This window comes from Podospora pseudocomata, chromosome 7, assembly GCF_035222375.1.
Source record: "Podospora pseudocomata strain CBS 415.72m chromosome 7, whole genome shotgun sequence".
In the NCBI taxonomy this organism is placed as follows: Eukaryota; Fungi; Ascomycota; class Sordariomycetes; order Sordariales; family Podosporaceae; genus Podospora; species Podospora pseudocomata.
In genome coordinates this window covers 1525327-1548754 of record NC_085891.1, presented here as the reverse complement: position 1 = coordinate 1548754, position 23428 = coordinate 1525327, and the positions used below count along the sequence as shown (strand labels likewise).

Genomic DNA, 23428 nt, shown 5'->3' with positions numbered 1-23428 from the left:
TCTTGAGGAGAAGGCCTGTTGCGTTTGACCCGCGAGCCAGCAAAAGCTCGCGGAGTGAAGCACACCTTGAAAGCCACTCCGCCACTTCCTCAAAGTCGGCCGGGTTATCATAGTCTAGCCAGCCAAACCCTTCCACCATGTCGTTCCCTTGGATGGCCAACGTCGTGATTGCGAGGGAATGCCGAAGCTGGTGAAGAGATCTCAACGCGGTGGGGTTGAGGCGCATGAGGCAAAGTTTTTGGAGTGAACTTGAGTGTTGTTGCAAAGCCATGAAAGTTTCGCTTCCTACTTCGTTCTGGCTACGAATGACGAAGGTTTGCAGTGACTGTGGCTTGAGATCTCGCAAAAATCCGGCGAGCTGTTGATCGGCCTCGGGAACTTCGCAGTAGTGATATTGTCTTTTTGTAACAGAATTTAACTCAGCACCGCTGATGAAAGCTTCAAGACAGCGATTAGCTTACAGGTAGTTGAAAGACGGGCACTTCTGACGAAGAGCCTTTGCCGCATCGGCTGTGAGTATAGAGCCATCCTCGACGAAGAGGGAGGTGAGGCTTGACAGCGATGATGCCCATTTCATTAGGTTGGCTGCGGGGGAATAGTAACCATCAAGAGTTGTGAGTTGCACCAGCTTATCAGCCTGCTTGGCAGCGGCCCGGATGTAGCGTATGATCGAGTTGGCAGCCACAATCACGACTTTGTCAAGATTCCGTTTCTTCCCCTTACGATTGGACACCAATATTTTTAGGGGACTTGAAAGAATCGAGCTTTGAGGGCCGCGTTGTTTCGTGAAAAATCATCAAGGACGTAGTGAAGATGGCCGAGCTCGAAAGACATGATCCAGCAACAATAGGGTTAGCGAGGTTCGTCGGGACTTGATGCGATGAGGGACCTCCATAGACAAACGGAGGCTTCGCTGCCCGCAACTTGGTGGAAGACGGGTGATTGGTCGTGTATACTGTACAACAGAGGCAGAGCCAACCGTGTCAGACCTCGATCGATACGAGCACAAGTATAAAGCGTCCCAAAATCACAGTCTGCCGCCAGTTCCTCGACCACCATTAACCAGATGTCCCGAGGGAAGACTGGCCTAGGTGGTATCGTGGTCACCATTGAGTCTGGGGTTGAACAATGAGTTTTGAAAGTAGTTGGAACTGATGTGGCTGAAGGCACCATGTCGAGAACGCGTCGCGGGACACGTGCCTCGAGCACTAACTTTCAGGGACTTTTGCGCTAACTGGCGCCTTCCATCAGTGAGAATTGTTTAGGTAACCCCACCAATCGCACATCACTGCCTGTCTTGGAGCTTGTCCACCAACTTTATTCAGTCTTCATCAACCTCAACACCTCAAAGGCAAGATGGTGGTGCTCAACTTCACTCTGAGTGAAGATGGCGTGGCCGTGCTCCACGATGCATTGGCATGCATGTTCAAGTTCAGTGACGAGGTCTGTCTCGAGGCCAGGAAGGAAAAGGTTTGGTGTTCTGCCTGCTTGGAAGATGAGGGGTTGCATTAACAGGTTTGCCTGCAGCTTATGTTAACAACGCTGAACATCTCCAAATCGGCTTATGTTTGCTATTCCTTCGCCGCAACCCGCTTCTTCTCCGGGTACAAATTCGAGGGAAGCCCCCAGTACCGCGAGAAGTTCTCATGCCAGCTCTACATCAAGTCCCTACTCGCCATCTTTAGAACGCGGCAGGGTGGCGGCGAGACTGCCTACGGGAGAGACGCCTCCATTGAACGCTGCGACGTAGCCATTGACGATGGCGTTGGCAAGAAAAGCCGTCTTGTGGCTAGGGTTTCTTTTAGGAACGGGATCACTGCCTCGCATATTCTCCCATACGAAGTCAAAGCACCCACCCACGCAAAGTTCAACAAGCAAGAGGCAAGAAACCAATGGGCCATCTCTTCCAAAACACTTCGCCAGCTCATGGACCATTTCGGACCAGGCATTGAGCTCCTCGACATCAACACAGATGAGGACAGCAACCTCGTCAACTTTACATGCTTCACCGAAAAGGTCCAGAAACGGGGCGGCGCTAACAGCGAGACCGTCCTCAAAAAGCCCCTTCACACCAACATCGCGGTCGAGATGGACGAGTTCGACAATGTCCAGGTCGAGGACAAACTCCACATCATTATCAGCGTCAAGGACTTTCGCGCCATCCTCCAGCATGCTCAGATTACCAGCGGAGAGCTAGCCACAAGCTACAGCAACCCAGGCCGTCCCATGAAGTTATACTACGCAGCTGATGGCATCCTGTGCGAGTTTATCTTGATGACTGTTGGCGAGAAAGATGCCAGAGAACCAAGGCAAAAGACCGCCCGGCCAAATGCCTCTGCAAAGACTCCCAGGCCAGAGCTTGACGCGGCATCACACAGAGCTAGTTCAATGTCCAATAGTGCCTGCCAGCAAGCTCTGCCAGATCCAACCCCGCAAACCGTGGCCCAACCGCCACAACAGCCACAAAATCCAACATCGTCGAGGCCTCGCCCTCCACCGGCATTTCACCTCCGCCCGCCACAGCAGCCACCCCCGGGGACGGCACAGTCGGAGGACTCCCTGTTTATGGGACCGGCACCCCATGAGCTGGACGATGACCGGCAGTGGGAGCCTATCAATCCTGACGAGGACGAGGAAGAGGAGGAGAATGCCAGGTTGGAGTGGAACTCTACCAGTGATCCGGTTCGTTGCTACACACGATGACATCTTACCATTCGAGGGGACCTACTAACTCTCTTGTCACAGAATATATCCACTCTGCGTATTAGTAGTTACCTGCAGAAATCCTCCACCAGCACAGAAGACACTCCATCTGATCGTTTGGTGTCAGGACTCGATCCAACCCAGCGCCTTTCACAGGTATGCTCAATTCCCCTCCTCCTCATGCGTACTCAACTGACGATAACCTTAGGTCCGTGGGTTCGGCTTGTTCACCGATTAATGACAGCATTTGCATCTCGGCGTTCGGCGGTGTTTGGCGGTTGTTCTCATCACTGATACCATATCTCGCATCTTTGCTATTTACCTCCTTTTCTCAAAGGCAATCCAACTTGTGGCGCACCCTGCCCCTAGAGCTGTAACCTCCTGATCCTCCAAGTTGTATTCATCCGGGATTTGAATGACATTCGCCCTCTCCTTGTTGTTCTCCTCAAGTGATCCACAGTTGCCATGTTCTCCCCAGCCCCAAGCCAGGACTTTGCCGTCTCTTGTCAATGCCAGGGCATGCTCACTCCCAACAGCAATCTTTTCCACTGGCCCAATGTCCGATGGGGCAAGTTGCTGGTGGTCATCCCTTCCCCAGCTGATGAGGGATCCGTCCTCTTTTAGCAGGATGACGCTCCCCCAGCTAGCACCAGCGTCCTTCCAACCTTTTAGGTCTGAAGGGGCATTGGATTTAATCCCGAATTTATCTGACCCTATTACCAGAAACTCTCCTGTTTGGGGAGGGCCAAGGAGGAGGGTGAATTCCTTCCCGCAAAGGGCTTTCACCACAGGGAAAGGACAGGATACTAACCTTGGTGAAGACACCGCAGGTGATGGTTCAGGACCTAGCTGGCCTTTACGACCTGCGCCCCAACCGTAGACTTGGCCGTTGTTCAAGACAGCAACGGCGTGGGACATGCTGGCCGATATAGAGACGATTGTTGTGTTTGAGGGTGGAAAGTTGGGGATGGGTTGGAAGGAGGTGGCCAAGGTGATGCCGGAGCCGAGGGCAAGTTCACCTTTTGTTCCGTGGCCGTGGACCCATATCTGGGAGGGGGTGGCTATTTGGGAGGCGGACCAGGTTGCTGAGATGGATCTTATTGGGGTTGGGGGAGGTGTTGGAAGGGGTGGAGGGGTGAAGGTTGGGGTGATTTTGTTGTTGTTGTGAGAGTCGCCTGAGTAGAGGACTTGGTTGTTGGTGAGGAGGAGGAGGGTGTGGTTCCCTCCTGCGGCTATTTGGGCGACTGAGCTGGGGAGGGTTGAGGAGGGGTGGGGGATGAAGACGAGGGAGGGGGAGGAGACGTCTTCTTGGTGGGAGAGACCCAGTTGGCCTGAGCCGTTGGAGCCGAATGATAGGAGGGTGGTCATTTCGAGTGAGGTTGTTGATTGATAGGGTGAGTGTAAGTGGTGATGTCTCGGGAAGCTTAACCCTGATGACCAAGGTCTTGTCATGTGCGCTCCACAGTGTGCACTGTCTGCCAGATCCAAGTGGGGCCGTGGGGCGTCGCGGGCACGGTAGGAGCCCCACCTTGAGCAAGCTTAAATTTCAGTTCCAGTCAGAAATTTTCTTTCACTTCTCTTCAACTCGCAACAACAATAGCAACAGCGGCCGAGCCAGCTTCGCATTCTTTGCACACTTTCTTCCCCGCTTTGAGAGACAAGCTGGGAGTTCTGCGCAGTTGCCCTGCTGAGGATGTGATCTTTGCCATCGAGGAGTATCCCTTGCTTTGCAATACCGTTTTCGCTCGGAAGAGAAACAACAATGGCGACGGCATCCGAGTTCGCGTGGTCGAAAGACTTCACCATCGGCCTCATTGGCATGGGCGATATGGGCAGGATGTATGCCCGCCGACTGGCCAACGCTGGATGGAGGTAATGCTTGTTCTCGACTTTCTTCGACTAACCATCATTGAGCGACTTTAGCTCTTCCCCAAATGGTACGTTTCCTTCCTTTTCGACACCAGCACAATCTCCCCTCCCCCCAATACAATGATGACTTGAGTGCATTTGGCTAGAGTATCGTTCGTGGTGCTGTCGGTCACCCATTCTGGGCCCGGTGGTTACTGCGGACTTTCCATGATGAAAAATCTCAGCTACCTAATTTTTTTCGTCTGACCGTATTACCTTCACTCAACCTTTTTATCACTGTCGATTTTTGTGGGATTCCCCGCTAACATTGACTCTCAGATTTCTTCCAGTTTCCACGTTCCAATTCAGAACTTTGGTCGGATATGGTTGGCTAATCGTTGGGTCCTTTTTCTTTTGTTTCTTTTTAGAGTCATGGCCTGCGATAGAGAAGAAAAATTTGAAGAGCTTGCCAAGGAATTTGCAGACAATGTACGATGTGATTTTCCAATCTTTCTAACCTTGGCTGCTGTTAGCCAGTTGCTGAGATGTTTGTGTCTATAGACCAATATTCAAATTCTCCGCAACGGCCACCTTATTTCGCGAGCGAGCAATTATATCATCTACAGCGTCGAGGCGGCCGCCATTGGTCGTGTAGTCGAACAGTTCGGCCCATGTGTGTCCCATCCATCATCTTAATCATCATGATCGTACTGTCCCATCCAGTTCCTTACATGTTTTGTGGTCTATAGCAACCCGTCTAGGCGCCATAGTCGGAGGCCAAACCTCCTGCAAAGACCCTGAGATCAAAGCCTTTGAGTCCTACCTCCCATCCGACGTCGACATCGTTTCTTGTCATTCCCTCCACGGCCCCAACGTCGACCCCCGCGGGCAACCTTTAGTCCTGATCAAACACCGCGCCTCTGACGAATCTTTCCAGAAAGTCGAATCTGTCTTGTCATGCCTCAACTCTACACACGTCTACCTCACAGCCAAAGAGCACGACCGCATCACGGCCGACACCCAAGCCGTCACCCACGCCGCCTTCCTCTCCATGGGCAAAGCCTGGCACGCCAACCGCCAGTTCCCCTGGGAGGAAGGATCTCGCTACATCGGCGGAATCGAAAACGTGAAAATCAACCTCATGCTGAGGATCTATGCCCAAAAGTGGCACGTCTACGCCGGCTTGGCGATTCTCAACCCAGAGGCGCACAAGCAGATTGGGCAGTTTGCCCGGTCGAGTACTGAGTTATTTTACCTCATGCTTGAGGGCAGATCCGATGAGTTGCGTGAGAGGGTGTACAAAGCCAAAGAAAAAGTCTTTGGCGCCGAGGGGAGCCCCAAGTGGGCGGAGAGGCCGCTGCTAAAGGAGGAGCTTCTTGATCGGTTTTCACTTAATAAACCCTCTGGGGAAAGGGGAGGGGGGAGGGGGCTGCCGAATAATCACCTTAGTCTGCTGGCCATGGTCGACTGCTGGTCTGCGCTGGGGATCGTGCCCTACGACCACATGATTTGCTCGACGCCTCTCTTTCGGCTTTGGCTGGGCGTGGCCGAGCATCTGTTCAGGACCCCAGGGTTGCTGGATGAGTGTTTGCGGGTGGGGATTGAAGACAAGAGCTTCAGGAGGGACGATTTGCAGTTTGCGATTGCCGCGGCCGGTTGGGCAGAGTGTGTCAGTCTGAGGCAGTTTGACACTTGGAGGGAGAGGTTCGCCGTGACGCAAAAGTTCTTTGAGCCGAGATTCAAGGGGGCCGTGGAGGTGGGGCAGGCCATGATTAAGGCTGTGTTGGAGAGCGAGAAGGAGTAGTGGTGGGAGGGCATCCATAGCACTGAGATTTTGTTTAGCATTGAGGTTACTTCGGGCTGGTTCAATGTGCTGGTTGTAATGATGTTCCCTATGTTGATTTATTGAGCACCAAGAGAGATCAATGATCTTTGGCCATCAAACCCAACACCAGGAACTACTTCATCACAATATTGCAATCATTCTCATAGGACTCGAATGTAGAATTAGGTATTACTTTGTCCACCAGCTATATCTCTCCACTTATCACTACAAAAAAGAAAACGGGGTATCCTCATATTGCTTATTTCAACCTCTGCCTTTCCAAAACTCCCAACGCACCGCAGCCAAAACAAAAGCAGCGCACCGCAAACAACTCCAGCGGCCTCAAAGCGGCCCCTAAGCCCTAACCTCAATAGCCTCCATGGTCATCCTATTCTCCTCCTTATTCTTCGCAATCGCCGGCGTGGCCACCGAGAACGGATTCTCCTTCATATCCTCCTCCTCCTCCTCCTCCTTCTTTTCCTCACCCATCACCACCTCCCCGTCAACCTTGCTCCCGCTTCCCACCCCATTCATCTCCAACGGACCAGGAACCTTCGTGCTAGCAGTCTCAGCATCCGCCTCCCTTTTCCCAACCCCCGCAAAGTCCTTATTCTCCGTACTCTCCAACATGTTCGACTGCCCATTCTCAACCGCAACGGGACTACGACCCGCCCCCCTCTCCTTCTCCACCCGCTCCAAAACAACATCCATGTCCTCCCCCTTCCTCAGCGCCTCCAACGCCTTCTCCGCAACCTCCACACTCTCAAACACCACGTCCCATTCCTTTCTCTTTCGGCGCCTCCTCGCCTTCCCTCCAAGCTTAGCCTTGATGCTCCTCCCCCGCTTCTTCTTCTTCTCCTGCTTGACCATCTCGTCCCACAACTTCCACATCACCGACCACCCCTTCACCGCCTCCTTGCTCAACCTTGCCTTTTCTTCCTCGCTCAACGCCTCCGTGTCTCGTTCACCCTGAACAATCCTCGCCCGCCTGATGTACTTGATCGGCTGCTTCCCCCGTTCAGCTTGCTTGACCACTCCCTTGAGCGTATACCCAACCGGCCCAATGACAGCAGCCAGGTCCTTGAGCACAAACCCCGTAAGTCCCATACCCACGCCCCTTGCAAACCCACCAAGGCCACCTTCTTTTGCTCCGCGGTAGGGGAGACGAACGACGCCCGTGATGCCGTCGTAGATGCCGTACGCGAATTCATTTCTGGCTGCTTTGAGACCTGATTTCATCCCAGTAACGCGGATGGGTCGCCGGACGGTGTCGTCTCCATAAAGTCTAGGGGCGTTGTGGAAGCCTTGAGCGAGGGCCAAGCTGAGGTCGACAGGGGCTTTGGCGATGGCGGAGGCCGATTTGAGGGCGCCACGACCGACATGATGAGCTACTTCCTCTGCCGGGTTGGAGCGTACAGAAGAAGAGTCCGATCTCCGGTCGTCAATGGCATGAGTAGTAGCAGTCTCAACTTGAGGTGGCTCCTCCCCATCGCTCTCGTCATTCCTGTTCTGCTGCTCCTGCTGCTGCTGCCTCTTGTCATCCTTCCTCTTCTTCCTCTTCCCCTTCTCCTTATCCTTCCTCTTCTTAGCACTCTTCGCAACCCGATACGGCACCCCCCCAATCCCCCCAAAAACATTCCCAACCGTCCCCATGATCGACCCCGCCACACCCGTCACCGGCTCCCCGGGCCCCTCAAAATCATTCCACTCGTTATGTCTCAACAACCTCAGCTTCTTCCAGCTCACCAGCCCCCTCTCCACCAACATCTCCGCCGCAATAGGGCTCAACCTCAACCCCGTCTCTTTCATCCGCCAAACCGCCACCTGATCCGGCAGAATCGAACACCTCATCGAGCTCCTCCCCCCTCCCTTCACCTCTCTCTGAATCAACAACCCCTTATGAAAGGCCTCACAAGCATTCTCTGCCCCGTCCCCCTCCCGTTCAATATCCCTCGCAATCTTCTCCGCCGCCTCCCTAGCCTCATCCCTCAAACAAAACTTGATCCCCTCCGCCAACTTCTCCGCCGTCAGCTCCTTATACGGCACCGCCTCCGGCCCAGCCCCCGCATTGCCAATCATGCTCCCCCAAAAATGCTGATCCCCAAAAAACGGCACAATCATCGTCGGCTTCCCACACTTCAACGCGATCGCCGTCGTCCCCGCCCCTCCATGGATGACACACGCCTTCACCCTAGGGAACAGCCAGTCATGAGGCGTATTATCAAGCATATACACATCCTCGGGAACATCCAACTTGTCCCCCCCCAGCCCTCCCCACCCCTTACTAACCAACGCCCTCACACCCGCCAACTCCACCGCCTCAAAGATCATCTCGGTGAACCTCTCCGGATCATCCACAACAATGCTCCCAAACCCAATATACACCACCGGCTTCTCATCCTTCCTCTCCTCCCCCTCCCCACCACCCTGATCGCTCCTCCCCAAAAACCTCTCGAGCTCCCCCGGCGGCTTAAAACTATCCGCCAGCTCCAAAAACACAAACCCCGCCACCTCCACCTCCTCCCCCCAATCCCCCGGCTTCGGCACCAACCCCGGACTCCAAAGATACGTAAACGGCACATGCAACCGATACGTCGCCCCGGGAGCCCAGAGCGTGCTCACCGGATCCAGCCCCAGCGTCCCAACCCTAAACTCATTCACCAAGTCCCCCAAACCCTGCCACACCATCATCTCCACCAACGGGTAACTGATAAAGTTCGTATATCCCTCCTCCACATTGCTCCTCTTAATGCTCGCCAGCGGATGCGGGAACGCCTGCGTCGGGGTATAAGGAAAAGTAAACATCAAGTGCAACGGAATCCCCAGCGCCTCGGCGCAGTGAATGTGCGCAAAGCTCGGCGGGTTCGCAATGATCGCATCCGCCACGAACGGGTCCCGCTTGCCCATCATCTTGATGTTCCTCACGTCGTGCTCGTCGTCGGTGGCGTTGATGCACGCCCTCCAAAACCCCTGAAACATCTCCGCCATGGCCGCCCGCCGCTTCTGTATGTCACCCGCCTTGACCGACGACAAGGTCGGAATCATGCCCGGGTTCTTCACCATGAAGCTCATCAGCTCAGACGGGTCCCCCCCGACAGAAAAAAACTCCAGTCCAGAGTCCTGCTCGACAAAGTCCCTAAAGGCGGGGTGGGTGGCAATACGGACGCGGTGTCCGTACTTCTCCTTGAGGATCTTCCCAATCTTGAGAAACGGTTGTGCGTCACCCCGGGAGCCAATGACCATGATCACGATGTTGAGTTTGGGTGGTTTGAGCGACTTGATATCGATCGTGGAAGCGGTCCGTTTCCGGGTGGGAACCCCCTTGAAGTGGGCGGCGACCGTCTTGGAGGATTCAGAGTCTGAACCACCCGGGGGCGGCTTCAGTGGCACCATGTGCTTTGCTGCTGTCCCGAGAGCTTTGGCTAGATACCCCGTCTGGGAGGTGTCCTTGACAGAAATGCTCAGCCGGCCGTCGCGCTTGGAGACCTTGCCGCGGGTTTTGTAGTGAGGGTTTCCGATCTTGAAGCGGCGGTATCGGTCTTCTTCTTCCTCGGGGGTTGGTTTCTTGGATTTCTTCTTGTGCTTCTTTTTGCTGGAAGGCTGGGTATGGTAGTCTTCTTCGTCGTCGGAAGAAGAAGAGGAGGAGTCGCTGCTGCTAGAATAGTCTACTCCAGGGGGAATCGCCGAAAGATTCGTGCCGGCTCGACGAGGGGGAGCAGGCATGGTGAAGGTTTTGTCGGGTTGGGGGAATTCGGTGGCCCAGTTTCGAGCTTGGGGGCGAGGGGAGGCTGTTCTGTCTGTTGGTTCTGTCTGGACCTTGCGAGGTTGTTCGACTTTTGGTTCCTCCTCTTGCTGCTTCCCTTTTGCCTCCCGCTGCCCCCCCTTTTCCCTATCTTGATTCGGTTCGGACATGGCGGTAGTCTTTGGTGAGGGCGATGTAGAAGGCGAATCTCCTGACACGGGAGAGCGAGTTGCAGGTGGGACGTAGGTGGGATACACAATGTGGTTATCGGCATCACGGACAACAGTAACCTGCTGGCCGTTTTGGGTCTCGGTAACTAGCCTGAGGTTCCCATCTTTGGCCTCGGCCTCGTTGGGCAGATGGCCTCCTGGGCTCGGGGACTCAAAGTCTCCCGTCATGGTGGAGAGTCGTGTCGTCGACGTCCGTGTTGTCGAGGTACGTGCAATTGGATTTGCTAGTTGATGTGCAAGAGAGAGGGCGCCGACCGCTCAGATCAAAAAGCCGATCAAATCCGCAGAGGTGGTTTTGGTGTTTTGTTATTGCAAACTGAAAGAAAATAAAAGCATCAGCCAAGGAGGGAAACGGCAAGGTCACAAATGTTCGCCCGGCAACGCGTGTTCCTGACACAGACAAAGTCGCCGTTGTGTAGCTGTAAGTGTTTGGCGTGTGTCGTTGCCCCTCGATGGTGCTGGGTGTGGTGTCACTGGTGTCAACGCTTTTTTTATTAAAACAGCCGCTCGGACGAACTCGGCCTTTTATTCTAGGTATTAGGTCCTTCGCTGCACGACATTTTGCCTCGCAATCGAGCAACCAACAGGAATTGCTCCATTGTGTATGTATAATCGCGGTCTGTACGAGAACGGGAGCACTTACAACAATGACATCATAACGGTTTACCTGCAGGGAAAAGGCTTTTTGGTTCGCTGTGGCTCGGCACTAGCGATTGGAGCCACGGCCCGGGTGTCTGTGCCACCCCTGCCCCACTCTCAACCCAGCCCCCTGGAGGAAATGCTCCTGAACTTGCTCAGGGGCCGCAATGAACGTTGCCAAGATGAATGCTCCTTCTTGATCTTGATTTTGGCCAAGCTCAGGGTCAAGATGTCGGCCCAAGTGCTTCGATCTCCCTGTCCTAACAAGTCTTCTTCATCGACACCATCACCCGGAACAATCCGTTTAGTATTCACAAGTAGCAATATCTCCTACAGAACCAGTTCATCATATGTCTCTTATCCCTTGTCCCCCACATTATTACCGTCGCTCCCGTTTGCGCCACCTAGTTCATCTCACAATCGTCAATATGTGCCCAACCCGATGATAGATACTCAGTCAACGACAGTATGCTCATACACCCTTCCCACCAGTGAATCCTTCCTTCGCAGCAAGATCCTCCAACCTCCCCTTCAACACGGCCAGTTCACCCTCCAACGGCCCCAACTCTACATCAGAGCTCTTGCTCTCCTTTTGAACCCTCTCGATGCTTTCTAGCAGCGGCTCAAACCAGCGCTGCCTGACCGTCGCATCCATGTTCGTTGGCAGCACGGCGTTCCATTTCTCTGGACTGGACCAGAGGAATAATCCCAAGTTCACTGCCTGCATGAGGAATGGTGCGTTGGTCACCAGATACTCGACCACTTCCTCCAGATTGGTATCCTCCACCAAAAAGTCCAGGTTTGGAAAGACCACATATTGCACCGTTTCCAGAGCCTGCAGTGTTGAAAAAGCGGTTGCTTGGTGAAGCTTTGCCGTGAACGCTGCGATCAATTCCTCTCTCAGCCAGGTGATCGCTCTCGCTTTGAGCGAGGCGAATGTGCAATTCTCCAACAAATCGTACAAGACCTTCAAGCGGTCATCATCTGATGGATCAGAATGGAGTACCTGCCCAGCCAGTGTGCTGGCTGCGTTGCGAACGTGAAGCTTGGGATGAAATAGCGCGATGAGCGTGACGAGGTGAATATACCGCATAAAATCCGAGGTAGGATCTTCTGGAGATGTTGTAGGATTTGTGAGCGGTGTGTTGGGGTTCGCCGAGACAAACTTGTTCGCATGCAGCCAGAGGCCGATTGTGACAAGGGCCTCTACTGTGCCTGGCGACTGTTGAATCTGGGCATGCGCATCATCTTGAAGGAATTTGTCCAGGACGGCATAGTGGTCTGGGAAGATGTTCATCTCTGGCTGTGGGTGGTCGGCGTCAAAGATTGTCGACGAGAAGACCCAGTAGGCCACGAGACAAACAGCTCCTCCTGTAGAGAGCTTGACCTGGCTTGCTGACTCAAAGTCTTCTGAGCCAGCCAGCGGATTCTCATGTAAAGGTCCTTCACACACATGCTTCAAGAACGTCCTGGAGCATGACCTCAGTCCAAGATCTCCAATCAGCGCCTAGATATCATGTCAGCTCTCGGGTCAGTCAACATCTTCAAGGAACAGAAACATACCACCAAATTCCCCACAATCCCATCCTTAGCCAACAACCCCTCTTCCTCCCTAAAAGCCCCCATCAACGTCCTCCTCCCCGGCACAGTCCTCTCCGGCTCATAAAACTCAACTAGCCTCCCCGCCCACGCCAAATCATTCCCATTCGCGTACCTCTCCAACACGCACGTGGCAAAACTCAACAACAGCTTCTGCTGCAGCTCCGTCTCATCCGGATCCTCCGTCTTTGCCTCGCCCTCCTTCCCATCATCCGCCTCCGGATCAGGCGCATTCTTCCCCCTATCCCCCCGAGCGTCCAAGTTGGCCACATTCACGCTAGACTTCCTGCTCGGTAACGGCGGCCTCGCCCTCTTCCCACTCAGACTATGCACCAAATTGATCACCGCAGCCGTCATCTCTTCACTCCCCGCCTCATAAGCCCCCAGCACCGTCTGCAGCGTCTGCGCCAGGAAGCGAGATGGATACTTCGTCTTGATTCTTCCGTGTAGGATCGCCAGCATCCCCATTAGGGTGATGAATTTCTCTGTTTTTGTCACACCGCCCTCCTTCTTCTCCTTTGTGGTTTCAGCTTCATCATCTGCTTCGTAGCCCTCCTCTTCGCCTAGGAGTTCGAGTGTTTCGAGAACTTTGAGGATGACCTCTCGGGGGTTGCCAAGGCGCGCGATCGTTTCGAGGCATGATGACGAGCCGGGGAGGGAGACGAGGTTGTATACCAGGTCCCAGCCGATTTCTTGCGTGAGACCAGCATCTTGAAGGACTTCGTTGAGGGTTGGGAGGACCTCTGGGGAGAGGTTCGACTCGACGATGGTGAGATAGGTGAAGCGGTCGGTGGCGGGAGGGCGGGCGTCGCGGATGGCGGTGATGGCTTTGGAGGGGTCGCGGTCGAGTTCGGTGGTTGCCATGTTGGTTGTTCGCGGGGTGATATGTGCGGTTAATGGAGAGAGTGTGTGTGGGACAATCAAGTCGGAGAGGAGAGGGAAATGGACAAGATTCAAAGTCAGCCGGAAGCTCTGGATGAGTGTCAAGTCGAGGACGGCAGTGATGGATCGCAGTGGAGTGCGTCGCCTGCCTGGAGCAAGTTGAGCAAGCCAACCATGGGAACCCCGCACTCCACTCTTGCTGCTTTGCTTCAGGAGCTGCCCCTCCACTTGCGCGACGAGACAGCGTGTTTGATCTTGGATGGAGCTTGTCCAATGGATGCTTCCAAGGAACCAAATACGGGGTCGTATCGTTGCATGAGCTTGCCAATGGATTCTGGGCGGTGTGACAGTTGGGATGGCGTCGCTGAGTCTAGACTTTGATGTCCTATCAAAATGCCCTATGACGTCGGTGTTGGTGACGGGCCTAGAACTCCACAATCCTGACCACCTCGGTTTACTATCTGTCACCACCCCTAACAGTATACAAAAAGAAGTTTGAAGGGTATCAATTCATATGTCATAGTATCCTGAACATACCCCATCACCCATCGATCCAATCCATTTGACCACAAGCAACCCGCAAGAGAGTAAACACTAGACACCACGACCTCCCTCGAGCCTTGTTTTCCTTCATCCCTGAAACCACTCAAACGCCCCATCTCCCGAGGTATCCAGAAAAATAACAAAATAGAAAGATCGCATCTTCTCATGTCCCACCAGGCAAAGGCAAGTCCCCTCCCCCATTAAACTCCGTATCCTCCACCGCAAACATCCAATGTCCCGCCAAATTCGGCTCCCCCAACCGACTCTTCAGATAGCAGACATGTTTCCCCCCCTGCTCCCCCCATCCGGAACCGACGCACCCTTCCTGTTTGGCACACGAATCTATACACTCCGCCATGGTATCAACTCTCACATCATACATATCCGTCGCCCCATTAACAACATTGTAATCCCTCCCACAAAACAGTAGAAATTTTCGATCATTTGACGGGGTCATAGGCGAAGAATAGAGAGTGAGGTTCTGAACAGGGCACGATATGTCGGCGGGGATTAGCTCGCTCTTGTTGGTAGACTCGGGGTTCGTGACGGTGGAGGCGTTGAAAAGGGGTACTGGGAGGGTTCGAACGGGTGTTGATGGTGAGGTAGATTGTGATGGTGTTGGTGGTTGTCTAGGAAAGATTAATTTGATGCAGCACAAAACGAGGATGGAGGAGAAAACTTACGCTTCCTTGGAGTTCTTGTTTCCCAACGAGACTCCTACACCAACACCGGCTGCTATCGCTATCACGGCGAGAAATATCCCAGTCGCAAGGATAATCCAAAATGACTGTCGTTTGACTCCGCATATCATCTCTCTTTTCCTTCTTCCGTCGAGTCCCTCGCCTGGCAAAGGTGGCAGCGATGGCCCTGTGACAAACGGGTTGCCCGAATCAACACTGCCTTGGCCCCTCCCATTCGGCCCTCCTCTTGAAGTCGTACTGCTATATGCTGTTCCGGGCCTACTCGGCCTATGCATCCCCGGTGTCACCATTTCCGTCCCGGGTATCGGCAGTGGTCCCCCAAAACCATAGTTTGGTATTGGCGGTGGCGGCGGGCTGTTGGTATTGTCGAACACCTTGCCGTATCCCAATGATAGGTTTCCTACCTTCTCCCATGTCTTGAGATCCTCAAAGCCTGTGACAGGCGAACCGATTGGAACTGGCCCAGTGCCTGGAGCCACTTCAAGCGTGGAGTGGGTGGCAACCTCAAGGCCGGGCTGGGTGTCATGTTCAGTGAACTGTGGACGTTCGGCGAGCTCGATGCCGTGGCCTTGAAGCAGTTCGTCTCGAGGATTCAGCGGTGGCCGTCGTGAATCCATGATGTGTCCTTTTCTCCTCTTCCCTCTTTTTGAATGATGTCGCCCGTATTTGGTCGCCTATACTCGATGTCTTGGCGAAGATGAGGCTTTCATGATCACTGCGGTATTTCCTGCCCGGCGATTGCAGTCACGTCAAAACATAAAGACAAGAAAATAACGAGAGAATTGAACGAGTGTAATTGGCGATAGCAATTCAAAAAAGGAAAAGAAACAAACCAGGAGTGAAAAAAAGGCGTAAATCGTAAGCAGAGCCTTGGAAGGGGGTCCTCTTGAGATTAAGATCGAAAAGGGAAAGTGTGTCAGCAACCACCACAACCACAAACCACAAACCGCGCCGCTCCTCGTCCATTTTATCAAACGCCCTTGTCTTCCAGGTTCTTCAGGATGCCCATCAATCAAGACCAGGGCATCTCACACAACGTCGGATTTGGTTCCAGTTAACGTCCGTACGTAGTATGTCAAGTACGACCATGCTTGCGATACCAAGTTCAGTACACCAGAGAAAGCCCCCAATCGCCTCGTCTCCTCTTCTTCAAGAAAAAAAAGGCCAAAGGGGCTTTGCCTCTCCCCAGATTTTCAGCCCCCAGGCCACCGCGGTTCTCTGTGTGTGTTGACAATGTGATGGAGGAAGGAATCAACACACAGGAAGAGGAGCTGACGAGCAGAGCCCCACAGAAGTGCACATGTAATCAGTTAGCGCCGTCAGCCTGTACGAACGATGCAATCCTACCAGTCGCCACTTCATCTTGGCTTTTCGCTGCCATAGTGAAGCCAAAAAGGCCGTCGGGAAGCACCATGCTAGCCAGAACTAGCGTCGAGAAACGGCCTCTGAGTTTGGAGATCAACAGAAGAGAAACCAACATCTCAAAGTTGGAAACCTACGATACTGCCAAGCATTGACCCACCCGCTACCCGCCGCTAGGTACCCAAGCTTTCAGGGGCCACCCCCGCTGTCATTCAGGAACCGGGGATCCCCGGGAAACAGCCCTACACCACCTCAACCTGGAAGCACAGGTAAGGCTTCTTCTACGTCTCTCTTCTTCTGATAACTCATATCTTCGTGGTGCCTCTTCGTCAAACCGACATCCCCAAAGAAATCTCGAGCTCACGGTGCGGCACGGCGCACAAAAGACCACCTAGCTTCCGACCTCCCATCCTCTATCGCCAACATCACCTCTTCTGACCCAGCAGGTTATACAGTGCGGCTCTTCTCCCTCAACTACCCAATCTTCCCTTGGTAACCAACCCAACTTCCGGTTTCCCCTACCATGTTCAAATCTTCCCAGCCACCCTCCCCTCCGGTCCAGTTCCGAATACCCAACCTCCGGACCTAGCACCAGGCTCTACATACACCTGGTGTTTGTTTCAGGGTTAGTCTCCCGGCCACATGTACGTAAGGTAGTGGCGTCCAAGCGCCTCGATTCCACACCACATCACGCATGCTCAAAAAATGGGAATCACAGCCTCCGAGGCACATGCCGCAGTTCCAAGTTAGACGTCATAGAAAATCTGCAAGCACTCAAGCTGTACCTGCATATGCAGACGCGGAACAATCTGTCGTTTCTCCATCCCATAGGCGTGAAAGAAAAAAAGGGGTAGCATCCGTCCGCCCCATCATTCAACAGAGAGGTACCTACCCAGCGACGCCCGCCACCATCCATCATCCAACGGCCCGCGAATCTTTCCCAACCGGCCGTCTATCTACCTAGCAGTCGACACAGTGCACCGTCGTGATATCTATTGACCACCAGGTGCCAAAGAAAACACGGTTATATGCAACCTACGCGCCAACTCATTACTCTTGACCCAACATCACCCAGTAATCACCCAACTTGCTATATGTGAATCGCCCGCATCGCTCGAAAAGCTGCTCCCAGATATGATGACGCGGTTCAACCATGAACTCCTCCATGTTCAAATAAGTGTCAGCCAGAAAGCCCATGGTCAACAAAGATTCTAGCTATTGGCCATCATGAACCCCAAAGCCCAATCCCCTCCCAATCTCGAATCTTGTCCCCTAAACAGGAAGGTACCCAAGCTTTCCTTGCTGACAGACTCGCTCATTGACAGCAGGCCGGCGATTTCCGGAGTTTTCGCACTTCTTCATGCCTTCTGACACCCTGTCATCCAATAACTGTCCAGAATGAGGGATGACAAGGCTGGACTTCAAACTCGGTTCCTTGAAGCTATGGATGCGTAATAAGTTTTTTGCATGGTTTCAAGGTGCGGATAAGATGAAGGGATCAGCCAGGTTCAAGAACGTAGTTGGTTTGATGGTAATATGGCAAAAGAATCGCTGTTCATATTCATCAATGTGAAGATGTCGCATGATAGCTGGTGATCGAAATATGAAGGGTATAATCCAAAAGCTGGAAAAAAGCTACAAACCTAACTACGCAGCAATCCCCTGCCATCGTCAACTCCTCTCAGTAACCTCCTGGACAGCAACCTTCTCAACCGCCACTTTCTCCATCATCACCGTCCCCACCGTCATCTTCCCCCCGTTCTCTAACCCATCAACCTTCCCCCCACTCACCCCGCCCTCCTTCTCCTCCTTTTCCTTCTCCTCCTCAGCCTGCGCCTCAAGCCCAGCCTTAAGCAACCCATCATACAACATCTCATCAACAAAACTCTCCTCCCCCCTCTCCACATCCCACTTCACCTCAGCCTCCCACTCCTTCCCAATCCCCCACGGCTTCAACACCCCCTCCAACCACTTCCCAAAAGCAACCACTTCGTCCCCCTCCACCCAACAACCCCCCGACTTCTCCCCTTCTTCCCACTTCGGCACCCTCACCTTCCCCTCAAAACCCTCTATCCAGCTCTCCACCGTCCACTTCGGCAACCAAACCCAGTCATGCCCCGGACTACAAAACGGCTGCGGCTTGTTCGGATCCGCCTTCTTGAGCGCATCAAGACAGGGCCTGCAAAGAAACAAGTCATAACAATACCGGCACGCATAAAAATCATTCTCAAAGTCCCACGTCCGCCCGTTCGACCCTATGCATCCTTCGCAGTCCCGATACCCGTATATATGCAACGCATCCCTCACCGTGCGGAGCCGCGCCAGTGTCGCGTCGACGTCCTCTTCCTCTTTCTCTTTTTCTGCCTCGGCAAGAGAAGCAGACCGCCCGTCAATAAGCTTGTCCATCAGGTCGTTCACCGTCGTAATCATGTCACTTCGTATATAGAACATGTTTTTCGAGTTGCTGTCAAACGAGGATAGAACCCTGTGAGCGACACTTCCTTCCTTTGGAGGGCCGCCCTCCGGGCAGAGCAGTCGAGTCAGCACTTTGGCGGTAGATGCAGCACTCCCGTTGGTGATATCAGGCGGCACCAGCCGCATGCAAGCCAACGAATTCTGAACATTCCCGGTATGCAGCAGGATGGCGCTCAGCTGCCTCAAGCTGTCCGCGTCGTTGTGCTTGTTCCCGTCAGAGAGCATGTTCGTCACCCGTACCATATCTGAAGCGAAGACCCTCCTCGACTCCTCGAGGTTTTGCGGTGACTTGAGCGCATAATACGCAGCCAAGTAGCTCTTAGCTATGGAGAGCTGGACGTCGAAGCGGTCACGGAGACTCTTCTCAAACTCAGTCATCGATTTCCTAAGGGCTTCGACGTGATCCTCGGTCGTCAATGCCGTGCTTCCAGGAAGTCTTCCTTTCCCACTGGCTTGGTTAAAGTGAAACCTGTCAGCCAACACCGTGGTTTTGCCGTATATCCGATCGGTCCACCATGGCATAGTCCGGCTCAATCTTTCGTGCGCAAGTTTCCGGGCAAGTTCACAACATTCCATCACATGGTGGATATCCCCAGATCCCGAGCGATGCATATGGACCATTCCCTTGTAAGTAATGAGGACAGATTGAAGATACTCATTCTCCTTGTCGCCTTTGGACAAAGAAATACCCGCATCGAGCGCCCCCATCAGATCTTCCAAGCTGCCAGTGGCTTCAAGTATGGAGATTATTCTCCAGAAGAGAGGATCCGCGCGGCTCCATGCGTTACTCATAGCAACTGCCTTAACGAGGGACCCAAGTGGTGTCAGCCCCTTGTCGGCCTCTTTACCCGCCGCTTCCTTGGACGCCGCTGTTTTCGACACCAATTCGTGCAATTCCCCCTCTCTTTCCAGCTTAATTAGTAGGCTCATGATGTCGTTCTGGGCCTCCCCGTGTTCAGGCGCCAAGACAAGTACTTCCTCCAAGACCTCAAGGGCTTTCTCCGGTTCTTTGTAGTTGTCGTACCACCACGCCAAGTCTTTAAGCTGAGAGACCTTCTGCTCGATACTGACAAAAGGAGAATCTTTGTAAAGGTTCATCGCCCGGTCGTGAATTGCACGTGCCTCGTCGAAGTTCGCCGAACTAACGGCGAGTAAGGAGTATGACAACCCAATCAGAACCTCCCATGACGGATATGGACTGGAGCACTTCTCGGCCTTTCGATATTGCTCGATCGCGTCTTTGAAGCTCACCGGATATGAATCCTTGTACGTTTGACCAAGACGCTCGTACCACAGCGAGTCTAGCTCTTCGTCTTTGAGTTCAAGTATCTCTTGGCACCACCTCGCTGCCTCTGTGATATCAACCTTTACAGGGGGGTCGAACTCCTCCTCAGTGGAAGTGCTAGAAGGAGAAGGGCTCGCAGGCCTATCAGGCACGTCAGAATCGGCAGTAGAAGCCGGTGTATCCGTGTTGGACGTGGCGGTTTCGGAAGGTGTAAGAGGGCCAGCAGTCGCGGGAGGCTTGGCAGTATTGGACAACGAGGTTGTCTCCGGGGATTTTGAGGCTTTGGTTGCTGCACGGTTGTCCTCCTGTTTCTGTTTATAGCGTCAGTGATCAATTCTCATGAACATCTCTGAGCAGGGGCCACGTACTATTCGAATGAGGGCCCGCTTGATCCACGCCAAAAGGTAGTACACGTCGTTTCCGCGCTCGCGAAGCCACATCTTCGCCACCATCTTCATTGTCGGTTTGAGCAGCTTACGTTCCCACCTCACATCTTTCTTGAGTTCAACGATGTGGTCTCTTTCCTTGCCAGAAAGTTCGGCGAGTGTCGTATCCATTTGAATCCATTCCCAAAATTCGCTCATATTGCGCTCTTCAATGAATTCCCAATTAGAATTGAAGAAGTCCCAGTGTTTCTTCAAGGAGGCATCCGGGTAGTCGAAAAGCTCAAATATACGCTTTCCGATACTGCCTGCTTCGCTAGGAGTTAGCTTGTCGTCACCCTCAGCTGTACGGAGAGTTCGAAGGTGATCTGCCAGATAGTCGATCAGATATTGCCTGATGCTCTCTGATTTCTCGCTTGGGTCATCTTTAAGGAACTTAAAGAAGGATTCAACAATTGCAAGAGAAGCGTCGGTCTTGTTGACTCTGATGATGCCTCGCGATTGAGCGATCTGGGCGGCCGCATCATCAGCTTTAAAACTGAAGCCATCCAAAGTTGAGAACTTGGTAAGGTCCCACAGAAAGCGTTGGACGGTAGAGATGCTGGCGTTGTTGATTTTTATCTCCAGGCTGATTGTTTTGTTGTCAGGGCCACCCTGTGAAAGCTCCCTCGGTTTGGTGATGACCTTGTCAAGATTGTCATCTACTGGAGATATACCCTGGGGCCCACTGGTGATGAGCTTCTTCAGCCTGCTGTTGATGAAGTTTTCGAGGCCTTGGATTGGGAGGGACTTGCCACGAAGGAACTAAAACAAGAGATGGGTCAGCAAGTGAGAAACTCTAGTCTCTCGGTTGGGTCTTACAAAGGCGGCCTCCAGTTGGGGGATAGTTAGCGACTGTTCCCCAAAAAGCACCCACATCAACAGTTCATTGACCCAGCCAATCTGCCCAACATCCAATCCAGCTTGAAGTTTCTCTACAGTATCAACCAATAATACACTGGTATCTCGGGTTGAGTCATCCAAGAGTTTGTTAAGCTCCTCGTCACTTTTACTGGATGCAATGTAACTTTCAGCCGCACCAAGTGTGGCCTGGATCGTCTGGAAACTGCATTCGCTATGCATGATCTTGTTCTCAATGCCTTCTCTCTTCTCCGACAAGTCAGGGCCGGGCAACATGATGGGAGCCTGAAGTCTGTGTCGGATGTAGTGGCGAAATTCGGATTCCATTGTTGTACGGTCAGCTTTGACTTCTCGCACTGACAGGTTTTCCGTCGCCTGGAAAACTTCAAATATAGAGCTCGCTCCAGTAGCGAGGACCCTTATGGAGCTTCCATTCGTGCCAGTCCTTGGGACAGCTTGGAAAACCTTCAGCAACTCGTCCTGTTCTGGGGGGAGAAGGTTGTCTAGAGCGTCGAGTAGTATGAAATGTGTGGTTCTCGGCATCGGCGAACCCAGTCTCAAAGCATCCCATAGCTTCGAGGGTTTTGCATCCTTGAGCTGGTCGAGTTCACCAATGCTTTTTGCGTAGACCTCGTCTTGCTCAGCGAGCTGAATGGCGATAGACTTGAGTGCCATCTCGACCGGGTATTGTTCGTCTCCTGCTTTCCCGCTTCGGGCGGGGAAAAAGTAAAAGCCGATCAGGGAACGGTGAGTCTGTGTGATGGCGGCAGGAGTTGAGGTTCGCTGGTTTAGGTCATCGATAATGGAAGCCACGGAGAAGGATTTGCCGAACCCTTGACCTCCTGTCAGGAGCAAGAAGGAGCTGGTCTCTTGAGCAGAAGCGTTCGTGTCTACCCAGCCCTGATAATCAGTCATAGGCTTGAACCAGCTTCCTGTCCCCGGGGCCCTTTTCTTAAGATAGTCTTCAAACGTAGCTTTCGAGGTATCAGGGTCCTTGGGGTCAATACCAAGTGCATACTTGATTTTGGTGAGCAGGGTCTGCTTGGAGCTTTCCGCCTCCTTTTTCTGCACTCTGTCTTTGATGCCTTTGATGTCAGAGTTGATTTCGTTCGTCACTTTCAGATTCGCGACAACCGTAGCCTTGACGTCGAGGAGTTCCACCAACGTTACAGCCCCCTGCACATGCTGCTGCCCTTCCACAAGCATCTGAAATTTTTCCAGCTCCTCGTCCAGTTCTGTGTCGTCACACAAAGCACGCTTGGTAAAGTTCTTGAACCTCTCCCATTTTCGAGCATGCTCAATGTTGAGAGCCGTAGCGCATATCGTGACAAGGGCAATCATGACCTTGTGGATCGAGATGATCAAGTCTTCATCCATGGCTTGGATCTGCTCTCCCCTCGCATAGACTTTGAAGCCCTGGAGAATCGGGGCAATACGGATGAAGATCTTGTCGACAACCTCATGAAACTCCTTCATCTTCTTGGGCAGTTCCAGCAACAGAGAAAGGCCCTTGAAGCATATATCGGCTCCGCCAAACACCTAGAAACCAACAGTTAGCACTCCAGAAGAATGCTTTGAGAAACGATGACCCACCGTGGAAACGCCTTGCACAGCAGCTTCGCCGAACTTGTTGATGCATGCCAAGATCCTCAACCCTCTCTCCCGGGCCTTTGATCTGTTCTTGAACTCTTCGGTGTCTTGCTCTTTGGCACGGGCTTCGATAATCTTCCTGAGTTCTTCTGACGACGCTGGCGCTACATCATGGAGGTTCTTCCCTGTCAGACTTCTGAAAGTGACCAGCGCCTCCTGCCACATTTGGTCAATCTTGCTCTGGGTTTGGATGCCCTCCACCTTGACGACTGGCACAGGTTTCTCCATGTTGACGGAGGATATGAGGAACCAGCAGACTGAAGGAAAGATACCAAGGACGAAGAATCATAGGACTGGGAGCGGGGTTCCATAGGTGTTAGGTATAAGAGCTCAGAAGGGTGGGATAAGCAGTTGGTCTGCCTATTGGGCCGCTCGCCCATCCCCATATGCAGTAAGGTATCCTGTCTTGTTGCTTCGAGCATGGTGGGCAGGGGTTCCAGCTAAACCTTCGTTGGCCGAAGAAGTACCATGCAGAAGGATATCGTCCTACTAATCGCACTGCAGCAGGGTGGCACAGCCGCAATGCAGGCCCAACTGCAGGCGGTATAGACTAGATTGATGGATGTAGAGTCACTGTTGTCAAATGAGAGATAAGATTGCAAGAGGAGAAATGCAGGCGGATTTTAAGGAGCATGACATCTCATCTTGGCCCATCCACGTA

At 53.1% G+C, this 23428-nt stretch overlaps 8 protein-coding genes across 8 annotated transcripts; 3 read left to right on the top strand and 5 right to left on the bottom strand.

Moving 5' to 3' along the window:
- Positions 1-772: 772 nt before the first annotated feature.
- Positions 773-3145, top strand: QC762_706150 (uncharacterized protein). The gene is made up of 4 exons (XM_062893466.1): positions 773-1470; positions 1528-2682; positions 2746-2859; positions 2912-3145. The coding sequence occupies exons 1-4, from the start codon at positions 1357-1359 to the stop codon at positions 2939-2941; spliced, it is 1413 nt and encodes a 470-aa protein (XP_062739270.1). The 5' UTR covers positions 773-1356; the 3' UTR covers positions 2942-3145.
- ATS1 (alpha tubulin suppressor) lies at positions 3022-4155 on the bottom strand (the record flags this gene model as incomplete). The annotated part of the gene is made up of 1 exon (XM_062893465.1): positions 3022-4155. One exon carries the CDS (start codon positions 4153-4155, stop codon positions 3022-3024), a length of 1134 nt encoding a protein of 377 aa, XP_062739269.1.
- A 310-nt stretch (positions 4156-4465) lies between these two features.
- On the top strand, positions 4466-4579 carry TYR1_2 (prephenate dehydrogenase (NADP(+)); the record flags this gene model as incomplete). Its single annotated transcript, XM_062884285.1, has 2 exons — positions 4466-4542; positions 4576-4579. 2 exons carry the CDS (start codon positions 4466-4468, stop codon positions 4577-4579), a joined length of 81 nt encoding a protein of 26 aa, XP_062739268.1.
- Positions 4580-4637: 58 nt separating this feature from the next.
- TYR1_1 (prephenate dehydrogenase (NADP(+))) lies at positions 4638-6618 on the top strand (the record flags this gene model as incomplete). Its single annotated transcript, XM_062884284.1, has 4 exons — positions 4638-4640; positions 4891-5040; positions 5113-5224; positions 5301-6618. The coding sequence occupies 4 exons, from the start codon at positions 4638-4640 to the stop codon at positions 6353-6355; spliced, it is 1320 nt and encodes a 439-aa protein (XP_062739267.1). The 3' UTR covers positions 6356-6618.
- A 112-nt stretch (positions 6619-6730) lies between these two features.
- On the bottom strand, positions 6731-10516 carry QC762_706120 (uncharacterized protein; the record flags this gene model as incomplete). The annotated part of the gene is made up of 1 exon (XM_062893464.1): positions 6731-10516. The coding sequence occupies one exon, from the start codon at positions 10514-10516 to the stop codon at positions 6731-6733; it is 3786 nt and encodes a 1261-aa protein (XP_062739266.1).
- Positions 10517-11459: 943 nt separating this feature from the next.
- On the bottom strand, positions 11460-13837 carry YBP1 (YAP1-binding protein 1; the record flags this gene model as incomplete). Its single annotated transcript, XM_062893463.1, has 2 exons — positions 12551-13837; positions 11460-12494 (listed from the first exon to the last, which is right to left on the bottom strand). The coding sequence occupies exons 1-2, from the start codon at positions 13448-13450 to the stop codon at positions 11460-11462; spliced, it is 1935 nt and encodes a 644-aa protein (XP_062739265.1). The 5' UTR covers positions 13451-13837.
- Positions 13838-13891: 54 nt separating this feature from the next.
- QC762_706100 (uncharacterized protein) lies at positions 13892-16185 on the bottom strand. Its single transcript, XM_062893462.1, has 2 exons — positions 14695-16185; positions 13892-14640 (listed from the first exon to the last, which is right to left on the bottom strand). Exons 1-2 carry the CDS (start codon positions 15327-15329, stop codon positions 14175-14177), a joined length of 1101 nt encoding a protein of 366 aa, XP_062739264.1. The 5' UTR covers positions 15330-16185; the 3' UTR covers positions 13892-14174.
- Positions 16186-17745: 1560 nt separating this feature from the next.
- Positions 17746-23423, bottom strand: QC762_706090 (uncharacterized protein; the record flags this gene model as incomplete). Its single annotated transcript, XM_062893461.1, has 4 exons — positions 22711-23423; positions 21079-22656; positions 20203-21021; positions 17746-20145 (listed from the first exon to the last, which is right to left on the bottom strand). The coding sequence occupies exons 1-4, from the start codon at positions 22993-22995 to the stop codon at positions 17746-17748; spliced, it is 5082 nt and encodes a 1693-aa protein (XP_062739263.1). The 5' UTR covers positions 22996-23423.
- Positions 23424-23428: the final 5 nt, after the last annotated feature.

Excerpts from the sequence above, each read along its gene's own strand:
- QC762_706100 (XM_062893462.1), bottom strand. The coding sequence starts at position 15,329 with ATGGATTCACGACGGCCACCGCTGAATCCTCGAGACGAACTGCTTCAA. Across the intron at positions 14,641-14,694 it reads AACAAGAACTCCAAGGAAGC|ACAACCACCAACACCATCAC; the intron begins GTAAGTTTTCTC and ends AATCTTTCCTAG.
- QC762_706150 (XM_062893466.1), top strand. The coding sequence starts at position 1,357 with ATGGTGGTGCTCAACTTCACTCTGAGTGAAGATGGCGTGGCCGTGCTC. Across the intron at positions 1,471-1,527 it reads TCGAGGCCAGGAAGGAAAAG|CTTATGTTAACAACGCTGAA; the intron begins GTTTGGTGTTCT and ends GTTTGCCTGCAG. Across the intron at positions 2,683-2,745 it reads GGAACTCTACCAGTGATCCG|AATATATCCACTCTGCGTAT; the intron begins GTTCGTTGCTAC and ends CTCTTGTCACAG.